The sequence below is a fragment of the Orcinus orca genome, chromosome 15 (assembly GCF_937001465.1).
Source record: "Orcinus orca chromosome 15, mOrcOrc1.1, whole genome shotgun sequence".
In the NCBI taxonomy this organism is placed as follows: Eukaryota; Metazoa; Chordata; class Mammalia; order Artiodactyla; family Delphinidae; genus Orcinus; species Orcinus orca.
This window is the reverse complement of record NC_064573.1, coordinates 24,290,549-24,312,080: the sequence shown is the minus strand read 5'-3', so window position 1 is coordinate 24,312,080 and position 21,532 is coordinate 24,290,549. Positions and strand designations below refer to the sequence as shown.

Here is a 21,532-nt window from a genome sequence, read left to right as displayed (position 1 = left end):
GTACCCTGTGGCACTGCTTTTGACCTGACAAATTTATTTTGTAACTCTCAGAATATAATGAATCCTAGGTGGCTGTTTTATTCCTTTTCTTTTTCTCTTTTCTTTCTTTATAAGAGTCTGGCGTTCTCAATAGTCACAGCAGTGATCCTGCTGGCATTCTCTCTTGCTCCTGTGCTATTACATTTAATTTGTGTGCTTTTATAACTTTGTACTTACGCCCACGGGCTTTTGAACAATGGGCACCCATTCAATAAATCCAAGAAATAAATGACTTAATGATTGTAAGTGCTTTGAACTCAATGGACAGAAGGCTTTACATAAGTAATATAATAGTAAGGACACTAGGATGAAAGATTGAAAAGAAAAAAACAATCTAAAGCTTTTTCAGACACACACACTCCCTCTCCCTCTCTAATTGTCATTCTTTGTTACATAGCACACGTTTTCCTCATTTGTACTCGGTTCTCAAAACCTCTTCCTCAAGTTTTTTGAGGGGAAAATGACAAACATTTGTAAAGCAAAAATACATTTATACATGCTTTCAAAGAGTATTTCCTCTGAACCACGGATGGGATGGTGAATGCACCGTTTATTATATAAGGTAAGAGATACTTAAAAACATCCTGCAATCCCATGGAAATAATATCAGTGCTATGAGGAAACCATTTGGAGCTTCCTATAACCTGAGTTGTGGGAATACTGTACATTTTGACTTTAGTACTTTTCACTTGGTTTATTAAGCATAACTTAATTTAAAATCTGATAATGTGTACGTTTAAAGAAAAGTAATCAGGATATTTAGCTATAAGTTTATTATGATGAGTTGTTATTAATTACACTCCTTATGTATAACCTGCATTTTTTTTTCTTTTTTTTTGGCCTCACCGCGTGGCTTGTGGGATCTTAGTTTCCTGATCAGTTCCAACCCAGGCCCCAGCAGTGAAAGTGCTGAGTTCTAATCATTGGACTGCCAGGGAATTCCCTAACCTGCAGAGAGAGAGAGAGAGTGTGTCTATTCACCCAAATGAATTTTATTATCACTTTATCAATTTACATTGAAAAATTACATTAACTTTGACATATTAATTTGTTAAGGATGAAATCTTCAGAATTTCAGAGCTTAAAGTTTAGAAAGATACATTATTTCTCCATTGACTTAGGCCTTATTTTATCTCTTCATTAATATTTTAACATTACCTGGGACATCCCTGGTGGCGCAGTGGTTAAGAATCCGCCTGCCAATGCAGGGGACATGAGTCTAAGCCCTGGTCCGGGAAGATTCCACATGCTGTGGAGCAGTTAAGCCCCTGCACCACAACTACTGAGCCTGTGCTCTAGAGCCCGCGAGCCACAACTACTAAGCCTGTGTGCCACAACTACTGAGCTCATGTGCCACAACTACTGAAGCCCGTGACTCTAGGGCCTGTGTGCCACAGCTACTGAGCCTGCGTGTTGCAACTACTGAAGCCTGCATGCCTAGAGCCTGTGCTCCGCAGCAAGAGAAGCCACCACAATGAGAAGCCCACGCACTGCAATGAAGAGTAGCCCCTGCTCGCCGCAACTAGAGAAAGCAGTGCAGCACAAAGACCCAATGCAGCCATAAATAAATTAAAAAATTTTTTTTAACATAACCTTAATATAATTCCTAGGTATTTGTTGTTAATTTATTCCTAAATATTGCCTAACCTGCATTTTAAACAAGCTTAACTATTATCATTAGTCCACACAAAAAAATGCATAAAGTTGGGTATGCTAAGAAGCAGGAACAGGGGTAGACACATATTCTAAGGTAAGAAAGGTTAACCAGGAGACTGAGAATAAACAGTGTGGTACTCTTTCTTTCTTAGACCTCGATTTAAAAAATCCAACCCATAAAAACATCTTCTCATGATTAATCGAGCTACCTGTCTGTCAACTTATACTATTCAAAATAATTCCCATTTTTACACGCCCAGATACCATCTGTGTTTTGCCAAGTCCAGTGCATATGTTTTAATCCTCATCTCATCCTCAATCTTCAACCCACGGTTGGTTCACCATTTCTTCCTCTTTAAGACGTGCCAACTTGACATCATGCATTTCCTCATCTATCCAACTTCTGAAGGTTGGGGGCCCTTCAGGGCTCCGGACTGATCCCTCTTTCCTTCTCATGCCACCTTCTCTCTCATTGTGCTCTCATCTATCTCATGACTTTGAATATCTCATTCTGCATTTCCATCACTTCTCCACAATATTCTTTTCAAAGGCAGATTGGGCCAACTGCTCCATGGTTCAAAACCCTTTAATGACTTTATGCCAAACGATGGATAACATCCGAACTCCTTAAAATGAGGAGTCCGTCAGGCCTGGCACGGGCTGACGCTGACCTGTACCTCCAATCTCATTTAATGCTACTCCCTCTCTACCTCTCACATCCACACTCTAAGACATTCTGGTCTGCTTACATTTTCCTGAATAAACAGAGCCCTGTCCTGCTTCAGTGCCTTCACATTTGCTGTTCAAAACACTACTCCCACTCTTCTTCTGGCTATTACTCATCTATCAGGTCTCAGTCAAACATTACTTTCTCAGAGAGCAAATACCCGATCTCCCCCATATGCCCAAATCTAAATTAAGATTCTCACGATCCTCTTGCATTATGTTGCAGTTATCTTCCTTAACCCTATTTATAATTTTGCATTCACTTGCTTGCTAATTGATTGGGCTCTTCCCTCTACTAGCTCCCTGAGGTGGGGCAGGGTCCATGTCTGTTCTTCATGACTGTATACTCAAAGCCTGGGGCAAAATATGACATGAATAAAATCATATGTTTTGAATGGATGATGCCCTTCTTGAATTTATGCTGTTTTACTTTTGTATTCACTGTATTTAATACTATTTAGAAACTAACACGTAACTTAATAGTAGGACTGTTATGATTATTTTCAGAAGTGGAAATTAAAACTCAAAAGATTGTCATTTCCTTACTATTACACAGCTACTAAGAGAGAGAAGCAGGATTCAAATCCAGGTATGTCTGATTCTAGAGTCTTTGTTGTTGGATGGAGAAACTGAAGCTCAGACATATGATTTATCAGACTTATGTAATAAGAACTTGAATGTTTTCTTTTTTTTCTGGGAAAGAAAATAGATGCATATTATTACTTACGCATTGAGAATATACATTTTCCACAATCAGTTCATTAAAAAAAAATCTCTGTGGCTTCCCTTTGTGATGCTACTGACTGATAAGTTCCTTAAGGACAATGGCCAGGTCTCCCAGCATCAGGCAAGTTCCATGAAGCTTTCTATATTGCTTTATCTCTTGTGAGTGCTCTGTAAGCAATAATGATGATGCTACAATGAAAGGAATGTCATGCTGAGTTACTCAATGAGAAGAAATAAAGCAGTGAGGATGGCAATAAATAGAGACAAAAAGAATCACAGGGTCCAGAGTTAGGAAGAGATCTGAGTAGTCACCTCCGTTATATTTCTGGGATCAGTTCTAGAGCATTTCTGTTAGATGCAGACCTCACCTCTGTTGTATTTGAATCTCTAGTGGGAAAAAGGAGTACTTTTCTATTACAGCTGGTATCTAACAAGAAGTCCTTTTTGGTGTAGGATTCTCATATGTTACTAGAAAAAAAAGCAAGTTAACACTGGGCATCACTATTCCAGTTATCTTTAATCTGCCACAGTCACCAGCAACAGAGCACTCCTCCCTCGGAACATTCATTCCTCTAAACAGAACGGTGATAAGGCTCTATTGATAAACAAAACCCAGTGAAAAAAAGAAAAAATACATACTGAAATTTCAAAAGTTGAGAAAAATAGATACGATTTAATAGTATGTTCTATTAAATCCATATTAAATCTAAGGCCATAATTAAATCAGAAATAGAATATTCTTATGTTCAGATAAATTTTGGCCAGGAAGGATATATGGAAAAGTCCGTCTTACCTTCCATTCCTGAACAATGATAATCATATATGAATGAATACAATCATGGATGATAATATCCATCATTTACTGAAAACCTACTATGATCAATGCATTCAGTCAAGAACACTATATGTATAATCACTAATATTCAATCCAACTTAAAAAGTAGGTATTAGCATCCTCATTTTGTAGATGAGATAATCAAAGCTCAGACAGCTACAATAACTCCCCTAAGGTCATTAAGTAAATATTTACTAACCAAAGTAGCATATCAAGTAAGCGCTAAAACTTAAGTTAACTCAAGTCTGTCTAACTTGCACAGTAAGCTTATTCCATTACACCACAGCACACTGGAAAGAGAATTTTTAACAGGCTTCCTCGGTAATAAGCTAAAGTTTTCAGTGATGGGAGAATAAAAGATATATTTTCCTACTGTAGGTGGTAGAAGCTGTAGTGGTGGTAATAATGGCCACTAATATTTACATAATACGTATTTATATAGTTAAAGTTATATGCCACATATTGAGCTAAGTGCTTTCTATGCATTATCTCATTTAATTGGTACAACAATCCCATGGGCAAGGTATTATTGTTTTTATTTAACAAATGAGGAAACCAAAGGTCAGAGGGGTTTAGGTCAAGGTCACATGAAGGTTAAATGTAGTTTTTTCAGATTCCAAAGTTCATATTTTTTAACTTATTTTCTAATTAAAAAAAATTTTCCCCATCTTTATTGGAGTTTAATTGCTTTACAATGTTGTGTTAGTTTCTGCTGTACAACAAAGTGAATCAGCTATATGTATACATATATCCCCATATCCCCTCCCTCTTGAACCTCCCTCCCACCCTCCCTATCCCACCCCTCTAGGTCATCACAAAGCATGGAGCTGATCTGCCTGTGCTATGCGGCTGCTTCCCACTAGCTATCTATTTTACATTTGGTAGTCTATATATGTCAGTGCTACTCTCTCACTTTGTCCCAGCTTCCCCTTCCCCCCGTGTCCTCAAGTCCATCCTCTACGTCTGTATCTTTATTCTGAAGATCAGAGGGGTTTAGGTCAAGGTCATAGGCAGGTTAAGTGTAGTTTTTTTCAGAATCCAAAGCTCATATTCTTTAACTTAAAAAAACTGTGGTAAAATACACATAATATAAAATTTACCATCCTAACCATTTTTCTACCATGTCAGTAGTGTTAAGTATACTCACACTGTTGTGCAACCTCTTTAACTTCTTTAATTGGAAAAATTCAAATATATACAGCACAGAGACAGGACAGTATAATGAACCTCCATTTACCTTTTACCCAGCTCCAACAGTTATCAACTCAGGACCAACCTTGTTTCCTTATACTCACTCACTTCCTCCCCTCAAGTGTCATTTTGAAGCAAACCCCAGATATACCTTTATTAATATATTGGTAAGTATCTCCAAAAGATAAAGATTCTTCTTTTAAAACTGTAACCATAATGCCATTCTCACACATAAAAAGTTAATGGTAATCTGTGAAAATTATCAAATATCCAGTCAGTCCTCAACTTTCTAATAAGGCAAAAAAATGGTTTTTGTTCTTATTTTTAAGACAGCTTGTGAGAATGAGGATCCAAATCAAGTCGTTACGGTGCAACTGGACTTTATTAAAGGGTGTTTCTCTCTCTCTCCTTTTTCACTGCAATTTATTAGTTGAATAAACCAGGTTATTTGTCCTATATAATTTCGTGCAATCTGGATTTTGGTGGTGGTGTTTCATGTTTCTCTGTCCTAGATATTTCCGGTAAATTGGTAGATTAATCTAAAGGCCTGATCAGACTAGATTTTTGTTGTTGTTTTTGTTTTTAAAACAAGACTCCTTCACGAATGGTGGTGTGTTCTACATCAGGAGGCACATAATGTCTGGTTCTCTTTTTGTAAGTGAGAGGCTATTCATGTCCACTGCTTGGCTCTACTAATTTATTAAGGTTAATTAAATGGTGATATTCTAATTATATCATTCCCTTTTCAGTTATCAGCTATAACATTTCTCTAAAGAGGAACTTTCTCATAACTACTGTTTTGTTACCATCCTATATGAAAGGCAGGATAAATTCCTTGTTCCTTTTAGTGGAAATCTGGTTGCTAGCGATGTTCAATGCTGTGCTACTGGGCTGGTCACTGTTTCTGTGAGTTCAAAGGACAGAAGTAGAATGACTAGACATAGCTACAGATATTCAAAAACAAAAACCAGAGTCCATACAGAATCTTCCTATTCAAACTAAGATCAAAGAGTTTTTATTCAATCTCTTCTATTTTATATCTGCATATACTGCTCCCACGCCAAGAATCCAGGTTCCCAAGGCAATGGGGAAAACAAAATTAGAATATTGTACAATTACTCATTTGCTTTATCTTACATTAAAAGCCCATGTCATGAAATAACAATACCAAGGTTGCTACACAAACGTGATAGTAAAAACAGTTTAATTTTTTTTTTTCAGTTGTGTCTTAAGGTACAGCCTCCTAGGGATAAAGAGTCACTTGGATGTTTGGTTATACCACCTACTGGATATATATTTAGGTTTATTTATTTCAATTTATTTAAATTTTAGAGACTGTTCTTTTAAACTGTTTTATAATCATGTTATATGTATAATCACTAATATTCAATCTAACTCTACTGAAGGAACTTTTTCTTAGGAACTATTTATGTAGTTCATAAGTTAAATCTAAAATCAAGAATTACTCAAAATCTAGCTTTATCCTTCTCAGTCACTTTTATCCTATTCTTTTACTCTCTTTATAGGTAACAATTAAAAAAATTTTTTTTATAGTTTGTCCTTCCATTGTTTTTGTTTTCAAATAAAAATAGATACAAATGGGTATCACCAACCTACCCTGAGGAGGATGATTATGTGGCAACTTATAGAACTTCATATAGAAATACTTTTCATTCATTTTTATAGATGGATAGTACTCTACTGTATGAATGTACCAAAATTCATTCAACCAGTTCTTATCAATGGAGTTTTAGACTGAAGGTCAATTTGTTTGGTTTCAACGCTCTCACATATAATTTTATGTTATATTTATATTTATATATATATATAGGTCTTTTATATAACTAGCCTTTCCATATGCGGTATATTTTATTTGCTTTCTTTTTATATTTTATTTTTTGGTATTCAGGAAATTTGTATTTTTCTTCTAATGGTTACCTCTAGGTGAATAACTATATAATTCCTGTCTTCTTATTTTTTTGTCATTTTCTATTGGTTTGCTGCTGTAAACAATATCAAATCAGCTAATTACCTCTTCTTTCTCCCACTTCTCTCCCAGCATCTGACCTGATACAATATCCTTTAACTCCCAGTTAACCATCAGGCAATCAGCAGTTTATTCTACTTTTTACATGTTCTCACCATTTCCCTTCTCCATATTTTAATAGTTGTGATGTATCTGCATTGCCAGAGACACAGTCTTTTCATACTATACCACACTCTCTCCTTCGTGAATATTGTTTCATGCTAGTTCTACAAGTAAAAATATAGATAATGCTTATCACCAGTCTTTATGTTTGTATCTCTCCAGTCACTGTGGTTGTCTAAAGTTCTTTCTCTAGTACAGGGGTTGGCAAACTACGAACCACGGGCCAAATGAGATTTGTGGCCTGTCCCAATATGGCCTTTGAGCTAAGAATGGTTTTTGTATTTTTAAAGGGTTGTAAACAAAACAAAACACCCCACACAAAGATATGTGACAAAGATAGCAATGTAGCCTACAAAGTCTAAAATATTTACTGTCTGGCGCTTTATAGAAAACCTTTGCTGACCACTTTGCTGACCACTTTGCTGACCACCTCTACTCTAGTAGAGCCCTCAGGAAGGGAACCATATTCTCGGAGTTCCTAGATTTCATAAGATTGTGTTTCTTATACTTGCAAGTCAGTTTGGTGGGATATAAAATCCTTGGCTCACATTTGCTTTCCTTGAGTATCTTAAAAATGTTATTCCATTTTATTGTGGCATAAAACACTGCCCAAAAGTCTGTTGACAATTTTATTTTCTTCCCTTAAAAGTGACCTGGTCTTTTTGCCTGAGTACCCCTCAAATTTTTTTCTCTCTAGCTTTGTAACTCTGTAGTTTCACTGGAGTATGTGTTGGTATGTGTTGTCCTAGGTTGATTTTCCAAGGCATAGAGTGTATGCTCTTTCAGCATGTAGTTTCAAATCTTTTTCCTTCATAATTTTAGGAAAGTTTCCTTGAAGTATTTTTTTTCTCTTGGGCGGATTCCTATTTTATATATGTATTTTATAAGTACTATAGGATTTCTGTCTATGGTATTTAGTCACTTTCTCTCAAATCCTTTTTCTTTCATTTCTTTTTGCTTTTAAGCTTTTCCTCCTTTTTACTTTCTATTTTTCTTAAGGCATTATATCTATTTATTTACTAAATACTTTCTCTTTACTAAATACTTTCTCTTTCTCTTTATTTCTAATTTTATTTAGAAATAAAATTTGTCCATTTGAGTATTTGTAATTCTGATTTGTTGTTCTGTTATATCCTGTATCATTTTCTTAGTTTCTTTTAGTTGTTTTGAAAAGTTATTTAACAGTTCTCATCTAATTTATTTATTTTATTTTTGGCAATGAACAAGCACTGATATATTTGTTTAAAAAAAAAAAGTTTTCTTTTAGTCACGTTAATATCAAGACAGACAACTAGTTGTTAGCTATGCAATTCTAGACAATTTAGTTACATTCTCTGAACCATTGTTACTTTAAATGATTAAAAAAAATTTTTTTTAACATCTTTACTGGAGTGTAATTGCTTTACAATGGTGTGTTAGTTTCTGCTTTATAACAAAGTAAATCAGCTATACATATACATATATCCCCATATCTCTTCCCTCTTGCGTCTCCCTCCCTCCCACCCTCCCTATCCCACCTCTCTAGGTGGTCACAAACCACCGAGCTGATCTCCCTGTGCTATGCGGCTGCTCCCACTAGCTATCGGTTTTACATTTGGTAGTGTATATATGTCCATGGCACTCTCTCACTTTGTCCCAGCTTACCCTTCCCCCTCCCTGTATCCTCAAATCCATTCTCTAGTAGGTCTGCGTCTTTATTCCCATCCTGCCCCTAGGTTCTTCATGACCCTTTTTTTGTTTTAGATTCCATATATATGTGTTAGCATATGGTATTTGTTTTTCTCTTTCTGACTTCACTCTGTATGACAGACTCTAGGCCCATCCACCTCACTACAAGTAACTCAATTTTGTTTCCTTTTATGGCTGAGTAATATTCCATTGTATATATGTGCCACATCTTCTTTATCCATTCATCTGTTGATGGACACTTATCTATTTTAAAAGCATGGGTATATATCATGCTTTTATTTACAAGACATATTATTCTCCTTATTCTCTTTTTTCTTCTCTCTTTGCACTGAATTTGACTGAGCTTTTTCTCTTCGCTCACTTTTTTTTTTTTTTTTTGGCCGTGTGGCATGTGGGATCTTAGTTCTGCGACCAGGGATTGAACCCATGCCCCCTGCATTGGAAGCGTGGAGTCTCAACACTGGACGGCCAGGGAAGTCCCTCTTTTGCTCATTTTTAATGAAGTTAGTTTTCCCAACTTTTTTTCTCATGGAGGGTAGGTCAAGGTAGCACTCTCTAGTTCCAAGACCACCTTTTCTTTGTTTATGTGAAGTGCTCATAAACATGGTCATGCACTTTCTGGAATCTCCTGGCTCTCTTCTCCAACCCTACATTTATCTGAAACTTTCTTTTTTCTTTGCTTATTGTCCCTGACCTTCTCTGGGGGCTCCAATTCTAGCAGCTTCACTTCAGTATGGGGCTTGGTCCTAGGAGAGAGCTTCAGCTATTTAGCTTAATTTTTTTTTTTTAAGATTTAATTTTTTATTTATTTTTGGCTGCACTGGGTCTTTGTTGGTGTGTGTGGGCTTTCTCTACTTATGGCAAGCGGGGGCTACTCTTCATTGCGGTGTGCAGGCTTCTCTTGTTGCAGAGCACGGGCTCTAGGCACACAGGCTTCAGTAGTTGTGGCTCGTGGGCTCTAGAGCGCAAGCTCAGTAGTTGTAGCACACGGGCTTAGTTGCTCTGCGGCATGTGGGATCTTCCCGGACCAGGGATCAAACCCGTGTCCCTTGCATTGTTGACAGGTGGATTCTTAACCACTGCACCACGGGGGAAGCCCCTCAGCTATTTAGTTTTAAGAGTCGATAGGGCCCAGATGCTGGAACCCCTTCGGATCTTACAGCAGACCCCTGACAATCGACTCTGAGTTAGGGTATGCAAAACCCCTACCAGTTTCAGGTGCTTTTCTCAAACTGGCCTGTGGACTTTCCAGTGAATACCTTTTGGCTACTTCTCAGATCCCTGGGAGGTCTCATTCCTTCTAGTTGCTCTCACACAGATACTGCAAGGATCTTGTAGCTCTTGGTAGTTTGCACCTACCCTCTGGTATTTTGGGTTTCATGTGGCCACCCTGTCACCTAGTTTTGTTGTAAATGTTGTGTTTGTTGATGCATTCTCTTTGTTTTCATGGGGAAATTTCAAGAAAACTAAAAAACTATGAAGCTGGGTTTATGTTCCAAGAATTCTCCTCACAAAGCTTATATGCCTAACCATCATATATACTGACTCTTAATTAAAGGCCCTTCCATTTTGTAAGACTCAGAATAAAACCACTCAAAACTTTTTATGATATCTTCTCAGAGGAGCCTTTTATTTGTAGCATTCTGTAAAACATAAGCTGATATTTATCTCGTCTATAAATATGTACATCACTCTGTGACATCTACAAGTGGCTGTCTCAAATTCTTAAATACTGTATTCTAGGATATGTTTCAGGGGACACGGTTCACACAGAATACAAAGAGAGTGGAGTCCCCTATAATTGCTGTGCATTGCAGCAATACAAATCCCTTTCTATATAACCAGAGAATGCCAATCACATTGGAAAAGGAAATCACACACAAAAAATCTACTTTAAGATACACTTTAAAGGCAAGGAAATCAAGGGTCAGAATGGCCAAAAAAGTTGCCCAAGCCCACAGCAAATTAAAGGTAAACAAAACAAAACAAAACCCCAGAAACAGGTCTTCTTATTTTCAGGCTGTTGCTCTATCCAAAACTTTTCTGGATCACTCGTCGGTATGCATTTATTCAGGATGATTATAAATGCGGTCCAGATAATCTCCTTCCCAGCCACTATACCCTGTCATGGCTCATGGAGGCTCCTGTCTCAAGCCCTGTGCACTCCCTGTTCCATCCTCCTAGAACACACTGACCTCTGCATGACTCATTGCTTCTCCTTCCTTAGGTTTTACTCAAATGTCACCTTCTCAGTGAGGCATACCCTCCACTAACCACCCATTACACTGCTACCTTCCCATGGCCTGTGCTCCCACCCCTTTATTCTGCTTTATTTTCCCATGGGAACTTCTTACATTTCATTCACTTGTTCATTCATTTGCCCATGAATACAATCATTATACCTCTCTCTTCATTAGAATGTAGGCTTCATGAGGGCAGAGATTTTTATCTCCACTGATGTCTTAAAGGGCAGAGAAAAGTGCCTGAGAAGACAGCAGTTGCTCACTACGTGCTGGATGCAAGAAGGGGGAATTTCAAGTACCATATGGAGTTTTCTTTAATGCATGTACTACTCTTTTGTAACTGATATTACTGTTAACCTGGATGATATTAGTAATTATATGAGAATTCACAATGGGTACGGGGAATTTAGGACTTGGAATCGGTTAATGAGCTAAAGCACTACTAATAATGAAACAAAAGTTACTCTAATTGGAATTCACTGACCAGTATGATACATAAGAGATAACTTCATAAGAGAGTTAATACTGATTATTAAAGGCTCAGTATGTTTTAGGCTTAGAATTTGACCCTAAAAAGGATAAGTCATTAATTCATTTGCTAGGTTGATCAATTAACATTGTACGTTCAAGAAAAAAAGATATGTTTCAGAGTAACACAATATTCTCCTTATGACCTCAGTCAAAATACAAATTTGAGATCACAGAAGATACCAGGTGAGAGATAAGACTCAAATGCATAAAAATAATTAACCATGCCTGCCCTATTTATAATCAAACATGCTAAGTAACTTCATTTCTGTGGTACCAAGTACACTTAAGAACTGAAACTTAGTTCTTATGTGTCAACTATCAAAAACAAATACTATGTTGTGTTAACAAATTAAGAAAACCAATACACTCCAATCATGGAATAGCCTCTAACAACTGTCAAAGCACAAATTAACTTGACTTCTGTTTCCCAAAGCATACTGCTTCTCAGGACTGAGATCTCCAAATTCACATCTCAGAAACTCAAGTAATTTATAAATAAGTTAAGCAACAATTTAGGCTTAACTTTATCTGGTGTTAATTGAGTCTTCCAATAAAACCTGAAGCCTAGATAAACTCTGCTGCTTTCATGTTCATTTTTGCATTTATAAGGTAATCCCCAAATACACTTGTAAGATTTCTTAAGAACTTTTCAGAAAGCCATGAAATTTCCAGGAAAACAGGCAAAGCTGAATTCTCAAATACAATTTGTTTTCAGAAACTAAATCCACTATGGAAAGAGTTGAATTTCCACTCATACGATGAGTAAGATTACTAGTTTTTTGGGGTCTTGTTTGGAGAAACTACAATAAAGTGCCATTTATAAAATATTTGCAGCTTTGACTATAATCAACTGTAATAATAAGATACCAGCTCAAAAAAATTCTTTTCATTTAAACCTCTTTTGTAATACTGCTTTTTAATAACCCTCATAATAGCCGAATTAAAGGACCCCAACAGAAATCATTCATCCCACATAAAACAAACATTGCCTTTTCTTCTTAGCTTTGTTTTACAAGCTACATTATTTCCAGATGACGCTTGAGGGGACTATGGTTTCAAGAATTAGATGCTTAAATAGACAGCTGCTTTCTATTTGCCATGTAAATCAAGGATATATCAAAGAAAATTCCAAATAGTAGACTTCTTTTCTTCCTATTAGGAACTATGAACTCAGGCAGAAAGGGAGAAAGAGAGAGAAAACCAATAAAAATTCGAGCAAACAGAAAATTAAAATAATGATGTTTTTAACATCTTTATTGGAGTATAATTGCTTTATAATGGTGTTAGTTTCTGCTTTACAACAAAGTGAATCAGCTATACATATACATATATCCCCATACCTCCTCCCTCTTGCGTCTCCCTCCCACCCTCCCTATCCCACCCCTCTATGTGGACACAAAGCACCCAGCTGATCTCCCTGTGCTATATGGGCTGATTCCCACTAGCTATCTATTTTACATTTCGTAGTGTATACGATGTGTTTGCACTGAAATCTGGCAATGATTAATTAACCTTCTAAGAGAAGTTTAAATAATACAGAAAACCCATGCATATTAAATTCAGTAGCAATGTGTGATAAATTTGTAAAAACCAGTGATTTTTTTCATTTTTTCATTTTTCCCCCCTTCCCATTGTAGTGAAAATATTCTTATCTGCTGCTCTACAGAGCTAATATAAAAACAGCTTTTCCTAAGATTCTTCAAACTTTCTTTGTTATTTAAGAAATCACTATGATTTCTTAACTTATCACACACTGCTACTGAATTTAATATGCATGGGTTTTCTGTATTCTTTAAAGTTCTCTTAGAAGGTTAATTAATCATTGCCAGATTTCAATGCAAACACATCCTATTTCCTTTTAGAAGGAACATAGAAGTTATTTAAGTATTTTTAAAGATAATTTTAAAAAATCCTTAGAAAGAATATTCTACCATATTCCATAAGAAGGGACAGGACAAATTTCCTCTGTAGGAATAAAGAAAGGGCAATATTCTTTACCTCAATTCAGGTGTGCTTTTTAAGAGTGAAGAAATTTTTCTTTTTTAAACAAGAGGGGATCCCTCCAACTAAAACTGCCCTTAGAAGCATACTCAGCACATTTCTGGAACTCCTAGTTCAGAAATGCATCCAAAGCCAAGTTATAACACAACCAAGAAAATCAGTCTGATTATGTTAAAGTCGGGCCTGGTTTTTAATTAGGAAGAAAAGTGGCAGGGGTAGGGTGTGGAGCTTGCTCACTTGTTAGAGGCCTCATTTATTTGATTTTTAAAATCAATTGTTCTAAAGAAGAAACCTTCTGGGACCTAATCAGTGTGGGGCTTGGAATCTGTTAATACTTAAGTTCAAAGCAGTTGTTTCTAGGGATGTTCACAAGATTTGCAACCCTATCCACAAGATCAGGCTCTGTTTTTTACATTGGTTTTGACATTAGGAAAGTAACTATCAATATAAAGATCTTGATTCAAATTTCATGATTCTCCTTGGAGAAATGGTTGATTTTAGGGCTGGAGCAGGGGAAATACAAGATGAGTTGGAGCATCTTGAAGGCCGCAAAAAAAAAAAAAAAAAAAAAAAAAAAAAAGGTTGACGCATAGTCAAAGGGCAGAGGATACACCTGAAAGAGCTCCCAGTGCCTAAAGTTGGAACAACCTGAGTAACAAAATAACAACACTTCTGGATGATAAGAAGAAAATTCGTATCCAGGAGTCCATAGTGATAGAAATATACAACTGCATAGATAAATACATCAGGGAGAGGTGACAACTCGTCCTTGCAGAAGAATTCTAATAATAAATTTAGAGGGAATGAGACAAACAGAAAATCACTAATAAATCAGTAAAATAATGCTGAGGCCAGATCAATCAATGGATGCTAAAATTTGTGGGAAAATGTATAGGAAGAAACAGGATATCGGCATCATCTCAAAGTATCTCCCCCATATACTGTTCCAATATAGTGGAAATATTTAATAATCTAATAAAGTATTTCCAATATAGTGGAAATAGCTACTATATAAAACATACAGGGGGCTTCCCTGGCGGCGCAGTGGTTGAGAGTCCGCCTGTTGATGCAGGGAACACGGGTTCGTGCCCCGGTCTGGGAAGATCCCACATGCCGCGGAGTGGCTGGGCCCGTGAGCCATGGCCGCTGAGCCTGGGCGTCCGGAGCCTGTGCTCCGCAACGGGAGAGGCCACAAAAGTGAGAGGCCCGCATACCGCAAACAAAACAAAAAAACAACAACAAAAAAACATACAGGAATTTCAATGGGAAAATCGGCAAGTTTATGGTGAAGAATCTGGACAGACATCATCCCAGTGAAGTGATCAATACCAGTAATACACACCAACACCATGTATTCTCTGAAATGATGTACTGAGAAGGGCATATCACTTCTGTAGTATCCTTCCCAATAATGCATAACATCATTCTAATCATGAGAAAATGCCAGACAAACCCAAATTGAGGGACATCCTACAAAATAACTGATTAGTACTCTTCCAAGGTGTCAAGGTCATGAAATCCAAGGAAAGACTAAGGAGACGTGACAACAAAATGCAATGTGGGATCATCCTGCATTGGATACTAGAAAAGAGTAAGGGCATTAGTGTCAAAACTGGTAAAATTCAAATGAGATTTGTGTTTTAGTTAACAGTATTGTACCAAGGTTAATAGTTTTGAAAAATGTTCAATGGTTATGTAAGATATTTACAAAAGGGAAAGCTGGTGAAGGATATATGGAAATTCTTGAATACTCTTTCTAAGTCTAAAATTATCTAAAAATAATAAAGAAGAGAAGGAAGGACTGAGGGAGGGAATAAAAAAAGGGAAGGGAGGGAGGGAGGGAGGGAGGGAGGGAGGGAAGGAGGGGAAAATAAGTCATATACTTGACAAAAATGTAAAGATCTATACCTATATAGAAGAGTATAAGGCAAAAAGTGTAAGTTCTATTTTCCCTTCCCTTCAGTCTGACTCCCTACAGGTAACCACTATTTAATAGTTTATGAATTATTCCAGAAAAATTAAATGCATATTTTCAAACATACATGTACATATAACCTACATACTATAAAGTATGGTTTTCTGTTTGTTTCTACTGATTTAAGTGTTATGGATATCTTTTCAGATAAACCTATATGGACTGAATTTGTTAAAAAAAAATGTCTGCAGAATAACTGCATTGGATAGATTTAAACTTTAATCAGTCCCCTATTGATAGATTTTGCTCTTAAGCCAGGCTGAAAAATACACATATCTTTTTGTAACTGCATATCTAATTGACTTTAGCAGTTTCTAAAGTCAAGACACTACTCAAGAATCATTTTCCCTAATTGAAAATATTAACTTTCTCAAAGTATAAAATTTATTTTTCTAACATTCACCCTCATGCCATAATGCCAGCAAAGCTGGTATCTATATGCTATTACATTCAACAAATAGTTCTTTTTTCTTTTTCCTAGTGCTCCAAGTACTACTTTTTTTTAATGGCTTCACTGAGACAACATTCACACACCACACGTACTTTGTCAATTTAAAATGTACAATTCAACGGTTTTCTGTACATTCAGAATTGTGCAACCATCACCACAATCTAATTTTCAAACACTTTTATCATCCCCGAAAGAGACCATGTACCGTCAGCAATCACTCACCATCCTACACCACATCGTGGATTTTTTTCCAATAAATATACAGTTGGACCTCCACATTGTCAGGTTTTACTTCTGTGGATTTAACCAACCTTGGATGGAAATTTCTATCTGTGGTTGGGTGAATCCTCAGATTCAGAATCTGAAGATATGGAGGGCCGATTGTACTATACCACTTTATATAAGGGACATGAGCATCCTTGGATTTTGGTATATGCGGGGGCTCCTAGAATCAATCCCCCTCAGATACCAAGGGACAACTGTATACTACGTTTTTTCCTATACATGCATACTTATGATAAAGTTTAATTCATGAATTATGTACAGTAAGAGAATATCCAAATTGCTAGCACCACTACTCTTAGGCTTTGGGGTCATTAAGTAAAATAAGGGTTACTTGAACACAAGCGCTGCAATACTGCAACAGTCATCTGATAACCCAGATGGCTACTATGTGACTAATGGTCGGGATATGCTGGACAAAGGGATGATTCATGTCCCAGGCAGGACAGAACTGGATGTCGAGAGATTTCATCACACTACTTAGAATGGTGTGAAATTTCAAACTATGAATTGTTTATTTCTGGAATTCTCCATTTAATATTTTTGGACCGCTGTTGACCGTAGGTAAATGAAATCTCAGAAAGCAAAATCGTGGCTAAGGGGGGAGTTGACTGTACTTGCTTTTAGCAAGTTGATGATAAACTCTTAGTTACTGTTTATACTTCTGCTGATTTTTCTGATTTGGCTCCTTACCCTTTGGCCAGGGTCTTTTTCGCTTGTGCCTTTGCATTTACGTTTGGAATGAGATGGGAAAGTTGGTCCTATGAAAAGGTTCAAAAATTCTTTGATGATCATGGGGCAATAAATTTTGGTTCCTTATGATTCCACCTAGAATAAAAGTTAGATTCCTCTCATCTCAACTAGTTGCTACGATAATTGTTAGAAATTAGGGAAACAATGGTTACATGACATGTGACAACAGTCATAATTAAAAGCCATGTTTATATTTAAAAAGCAACTATAACTCACTTATTTTTGCTTCATTGTCGATATTCAGGTTCTGTTTTATATGACCAAAGTTGTTTTAGAGGTTTATTCTTATTAAAAAAAAATGTTGGGACTTCCCTGGTGGCGCAGTGGTTAAGAATCTGCCTGCCAATGCAGGGGACACGTGTTCAAGCCCTGGTCCGGGAAGATCCCACATGCTGCGGAGCAACTAAGCCTGTGCGCTGCAGCTACTGAGCCCGTGAGCCACAACTGCTGAAGCCCACGCACCTAGAGCCCGTGCTCCACAACAAGAGAAGCCACCACAATGAGAAGCTCACACACCACAACGAAGAGTAGCCCCCGCTCACCACAACTAAAGAAAGCCCACGAGCAGCAACGAAGACCCAATGCAGCCAAAGATAAATAAAAATAAATAAATCTATTAAAAAAAAGTGTTGAAAGATTCTTCTTTAACAATTCTCTCATGTCTCTTTAGTCATTGAATTAAACTTTATGAAACCCTGATATAAAGACACCAAAACTCAGCCAAGTCAACTGAACTTCACTAGCTTTCCTAGACAACTTCATCACTCTCCGTAGTGAGCATTCTCTCTCCCCATGGAGAACCTGAGTATAATTTTTTGTTTTATTTTCCCTTAAGCAGTCAGGGAATTTTCTCATTCTCTAGAAGCTGGCTGAAGGCTTCAGGTTTCCCCTGAGATGTTCAGACAAACATGGCTGTACTAAAGTACTAATACTAATGTTTTTGTAACGTGCTATTTGCTTTCTATGTTGTTAGTCAATTGACTGGTGAACTATACAGTATAATGAGAATAAACATTTTCTTAATAAACTCAAAATTCTCTAGGTAGACTGAAAGTACTTTATGTACTACAGTGAGAAGAAAAACATATCCTTATTTTTACACAGTTATTCAAACTCTGCTACTATAGTTCTCTCAATCCTGCTGTAGAAAGTATACATTCAGGAATCCACTGCTGCATTAAGACCCTTTTGTTTTCCTGTTCCATCTTTTACAAACAATTTTTCTAAAGCATTAGTCAAGGACACAGGATTTTATATGGTTGTTGGCAGAGACACTTAACAAGTAAAATTTCTGGGGAAGAAAAAGGGAACATACTGTATTTGCCCAGTTAATGACCAAATTAAAAGAGAATGATAATGAGAATATGGTTTCAAATGTTCTCTCACTTATACGTAGTATTTTGAGCAATGGGAATGACCAATAAAACATGAGTTATCACCAAAGAAGAACATAGTGTAGTACTTACTTTTAAGGTTGCTATTGTTTTTTTTAATCACCTTTCAGGTCAGTGGCAGGAGGAATGATTCATAGTTATCAACACTACTACTGAATCAGTGTTACCCACCCTCTGCACTTAGCTCCGAGGAAAGGCAGCAAAATTCAAGTTCATAAACCCATTTGGAAAATGCTGTGATTTGCAAAGTCTCATACCCACAAATGTTATAATAAGGACTGTCAATGGCAGATTCCAAATGGAATTTTCTTTGTATTTCTAGGAAGCGGATGCCTCAAGAAATTCAGTTTTACTCAGTGAAACCTTCATGCAAGAGGAAAACAGTCAATGACCTGTAAAGTTCAACAGAATTCATATGTCCATTACGAGTTCAACTTGCCCTTTCACTGCATAATCACCTCCATGATTGGCAAATACTGTTAAACATGACCTGTTTTCTCAAAGAAATATCAATTTTCTGGCCTCTGATTAAAGGAGAATACTGCTAGGGCAACCTCAGTACTACATACATTCAACACATTTTTGTGGAATTAACAGGAATACTATATAAATCAAATAATATGTGTATAAAAATGACAAAACACTTACAGATGACCAAAATTTAAGTTCTTAATAAACATAATCCCCATTGCCACTCTGGCCCCAACTGAGGTTTCCAAGGAGCAATTAGAAAGAATTATTTTTCTTAGAACAAGTCATGACAAGGATAGAATTAAGTCAACTATAATGCTCATTTTATTCAAGAAATTGAGAATATTCAACTAGCAGGAAAATCTTAAAAGATACTAATTTTTTTGGTAGGAGAGAAGTACTTTGGAATTTTAAACTTCATAATGGGAAGACAGATCATAACATCTCTCTCACACCCACACTAAATAAATAAATAAAAGAGATGAAAAATAGCACCAGTCAGGTTGTCGCTGCACACAGCTATCTCTGTTTATCAGCGTCTGATATCTGGACTGGGTGCTGTTCCCACAGTCTCATATCAGCACAACCATTTAGAAATGAAACAAATGACAGCAGGAAACAAGCAAAACAATTCTCCGGCTGTCTGGTACACATCACCACCTCAAACTTAGGATATAAAAATTCTCTCCTAAAGTTACTAAATATCAACTCATTAACTTGTCCCCAGACAAACAAACAGGGAGGTCCTTACTAGAACTGGATGAACTACCTCTGTGGTCCGTGACATGAAAGTTTTTACCATCCTCATCTAAGGTATGTTCCAAAACAAAGAGGTGTCACAGACAGTGGCACAGTCCTAAAGGAACTCATAACGAGTTCCCCCTCCTATTATATAATGCTCATCCCTGTGCTGTGTTCTATTCCATCATCATCCCCTGAGGTCAGGTGGTAATAAGCTCTTCATCTTTAAAGAGGAGGGAACAAATTCAACATGTTATGCTATTCTCTGCTGACCATGACTGACGAATTGGAGCAGCATACTGACCCAAGCAGAGACAATTAGATTCTCTCTCCCAGGATCTGAGAATTAGGACTCTGATAAGTCAGCAAAAGGCATGACACTCCCAAGGACATGTTAAGGGTTGGGAGGGAAAGGGGGTGGGGGAGGGGGAGGGGTTGCTATTTCAGTCAGCAAATAGGGAAAACGGGCCTACGGAAAGCAGCAGCAGAATAAAACTGAAGCAAAAAGAAGCAGATAACAGAAACTAAATGCCCCAGAAAGAGAGGCTTTTTTTTTTTTTTCTAATTTTAAGAATTATCATTCCTTATGTATGTATGTATGTATGTATGTATGTATGTATGTATGTATGTATGGCTGTGCTGGGTCTTCATTGCTATGCATGGGCTTTCTCTAGTTGCGGAGAGCGGGGGCTACTGTTCCTTGCGGGGCACGGGCTTCTCATTGCAGTGGCTTCTCCTGTTACAGAGCACAGGCTCTAGGAGCATGGGCTCAGTAGTTGTAGTGCGTGGGCTTAGTTGCTCCATGGCATGTGGGATCTTCCTGGACCAGGGCTCGAACCCATGTCCCCTGCATTGGCAGGCGGATTCTTGACCACTGGACTACCAGGGAAGTCCCAAGATAGGCTATTCTGAATGAATCCAATGGCTTTTCCATTTCAGGTTCTCATTCTCTGAAATCTAGGTGTACATCTTCCCCTTGAGTTCCGTGAGAAAAGTCTGCACACTTCTTATAAAATCCCTCCTTTTGTTTCTCTGTAATTAGTTTGAGTGGTTTTCTTGACTAATAAGATTTCTAATTATTAACAATCATTGATTTAGGGTTGACTTTCTTCAACTACTTGTTAATAATCATCAAAATTTTTTCCCTTGATTTGAGATGTCAATCCTTTATTTACCTATCATAGGTTTCTCAGGGAACAAGATCACAGCCAGATCTTGGGAAGAGAGGGGTATTGTTATTTTTAAATTTAGCAATGAAAGGAAAATTTTTTTATTGACAAAGTAAGGTAACTACTTACATAATCTGGTAGAGGAACATCATTGGAACTCAGCGAACCTCTCAAGGACTGTGTGGCTTGTTCCAGAACTTTGTTGTGTTTTTTAGACAGCAAGGAAAACAAGCTGGAAAAAAAAACCAAAACCCCAATTATATTAAAAGAACTAAGTGTCTCCTTTTCTAGGTTTATATTGACATTCCACAGAATGTCGATTATTCTAAAAGATTCTTTTTTTGGTGCCTGTGTTAACAGCAGGATTAACAATACTATTGATATAACAAATAATAAAGTGAAAAGAATGTTTAAATTATAAAGGTTCTAAAATAAAAGTTTGCCAGTTTCAAATTATATTTCAAACAGAGGAGGAATTTTCAGAAGACTACTATCATGGACAGGACAGTG

General features: G+C 36.9%; 1 protein-coding gene across 4 annotated transcripts in view; it reads right to left on the bottom strand.

Annotated features, from left to right (window-relative positions):
- Positions 1-21,532, bottom strand: part of DYM (dymeclin) — a 375,320-nt gene that overhangs the window by 106,196 nt on the left and 247,592 nt on the right. For all 4 annotated transcript variants that reach the window (XM_033421381.2, XM_049697847.1, XM_049697848.1 and 1 more), the window contains one exon: positions 21,152-21,254. In XM_033421381.2, the coding sequence (XP_033277272.2) occupies positions 21,152-21,254 (103 nt within the window). The remainder of the gene's footprint in view (positions 1-21,151; positions 21,255-21,532) is intronic.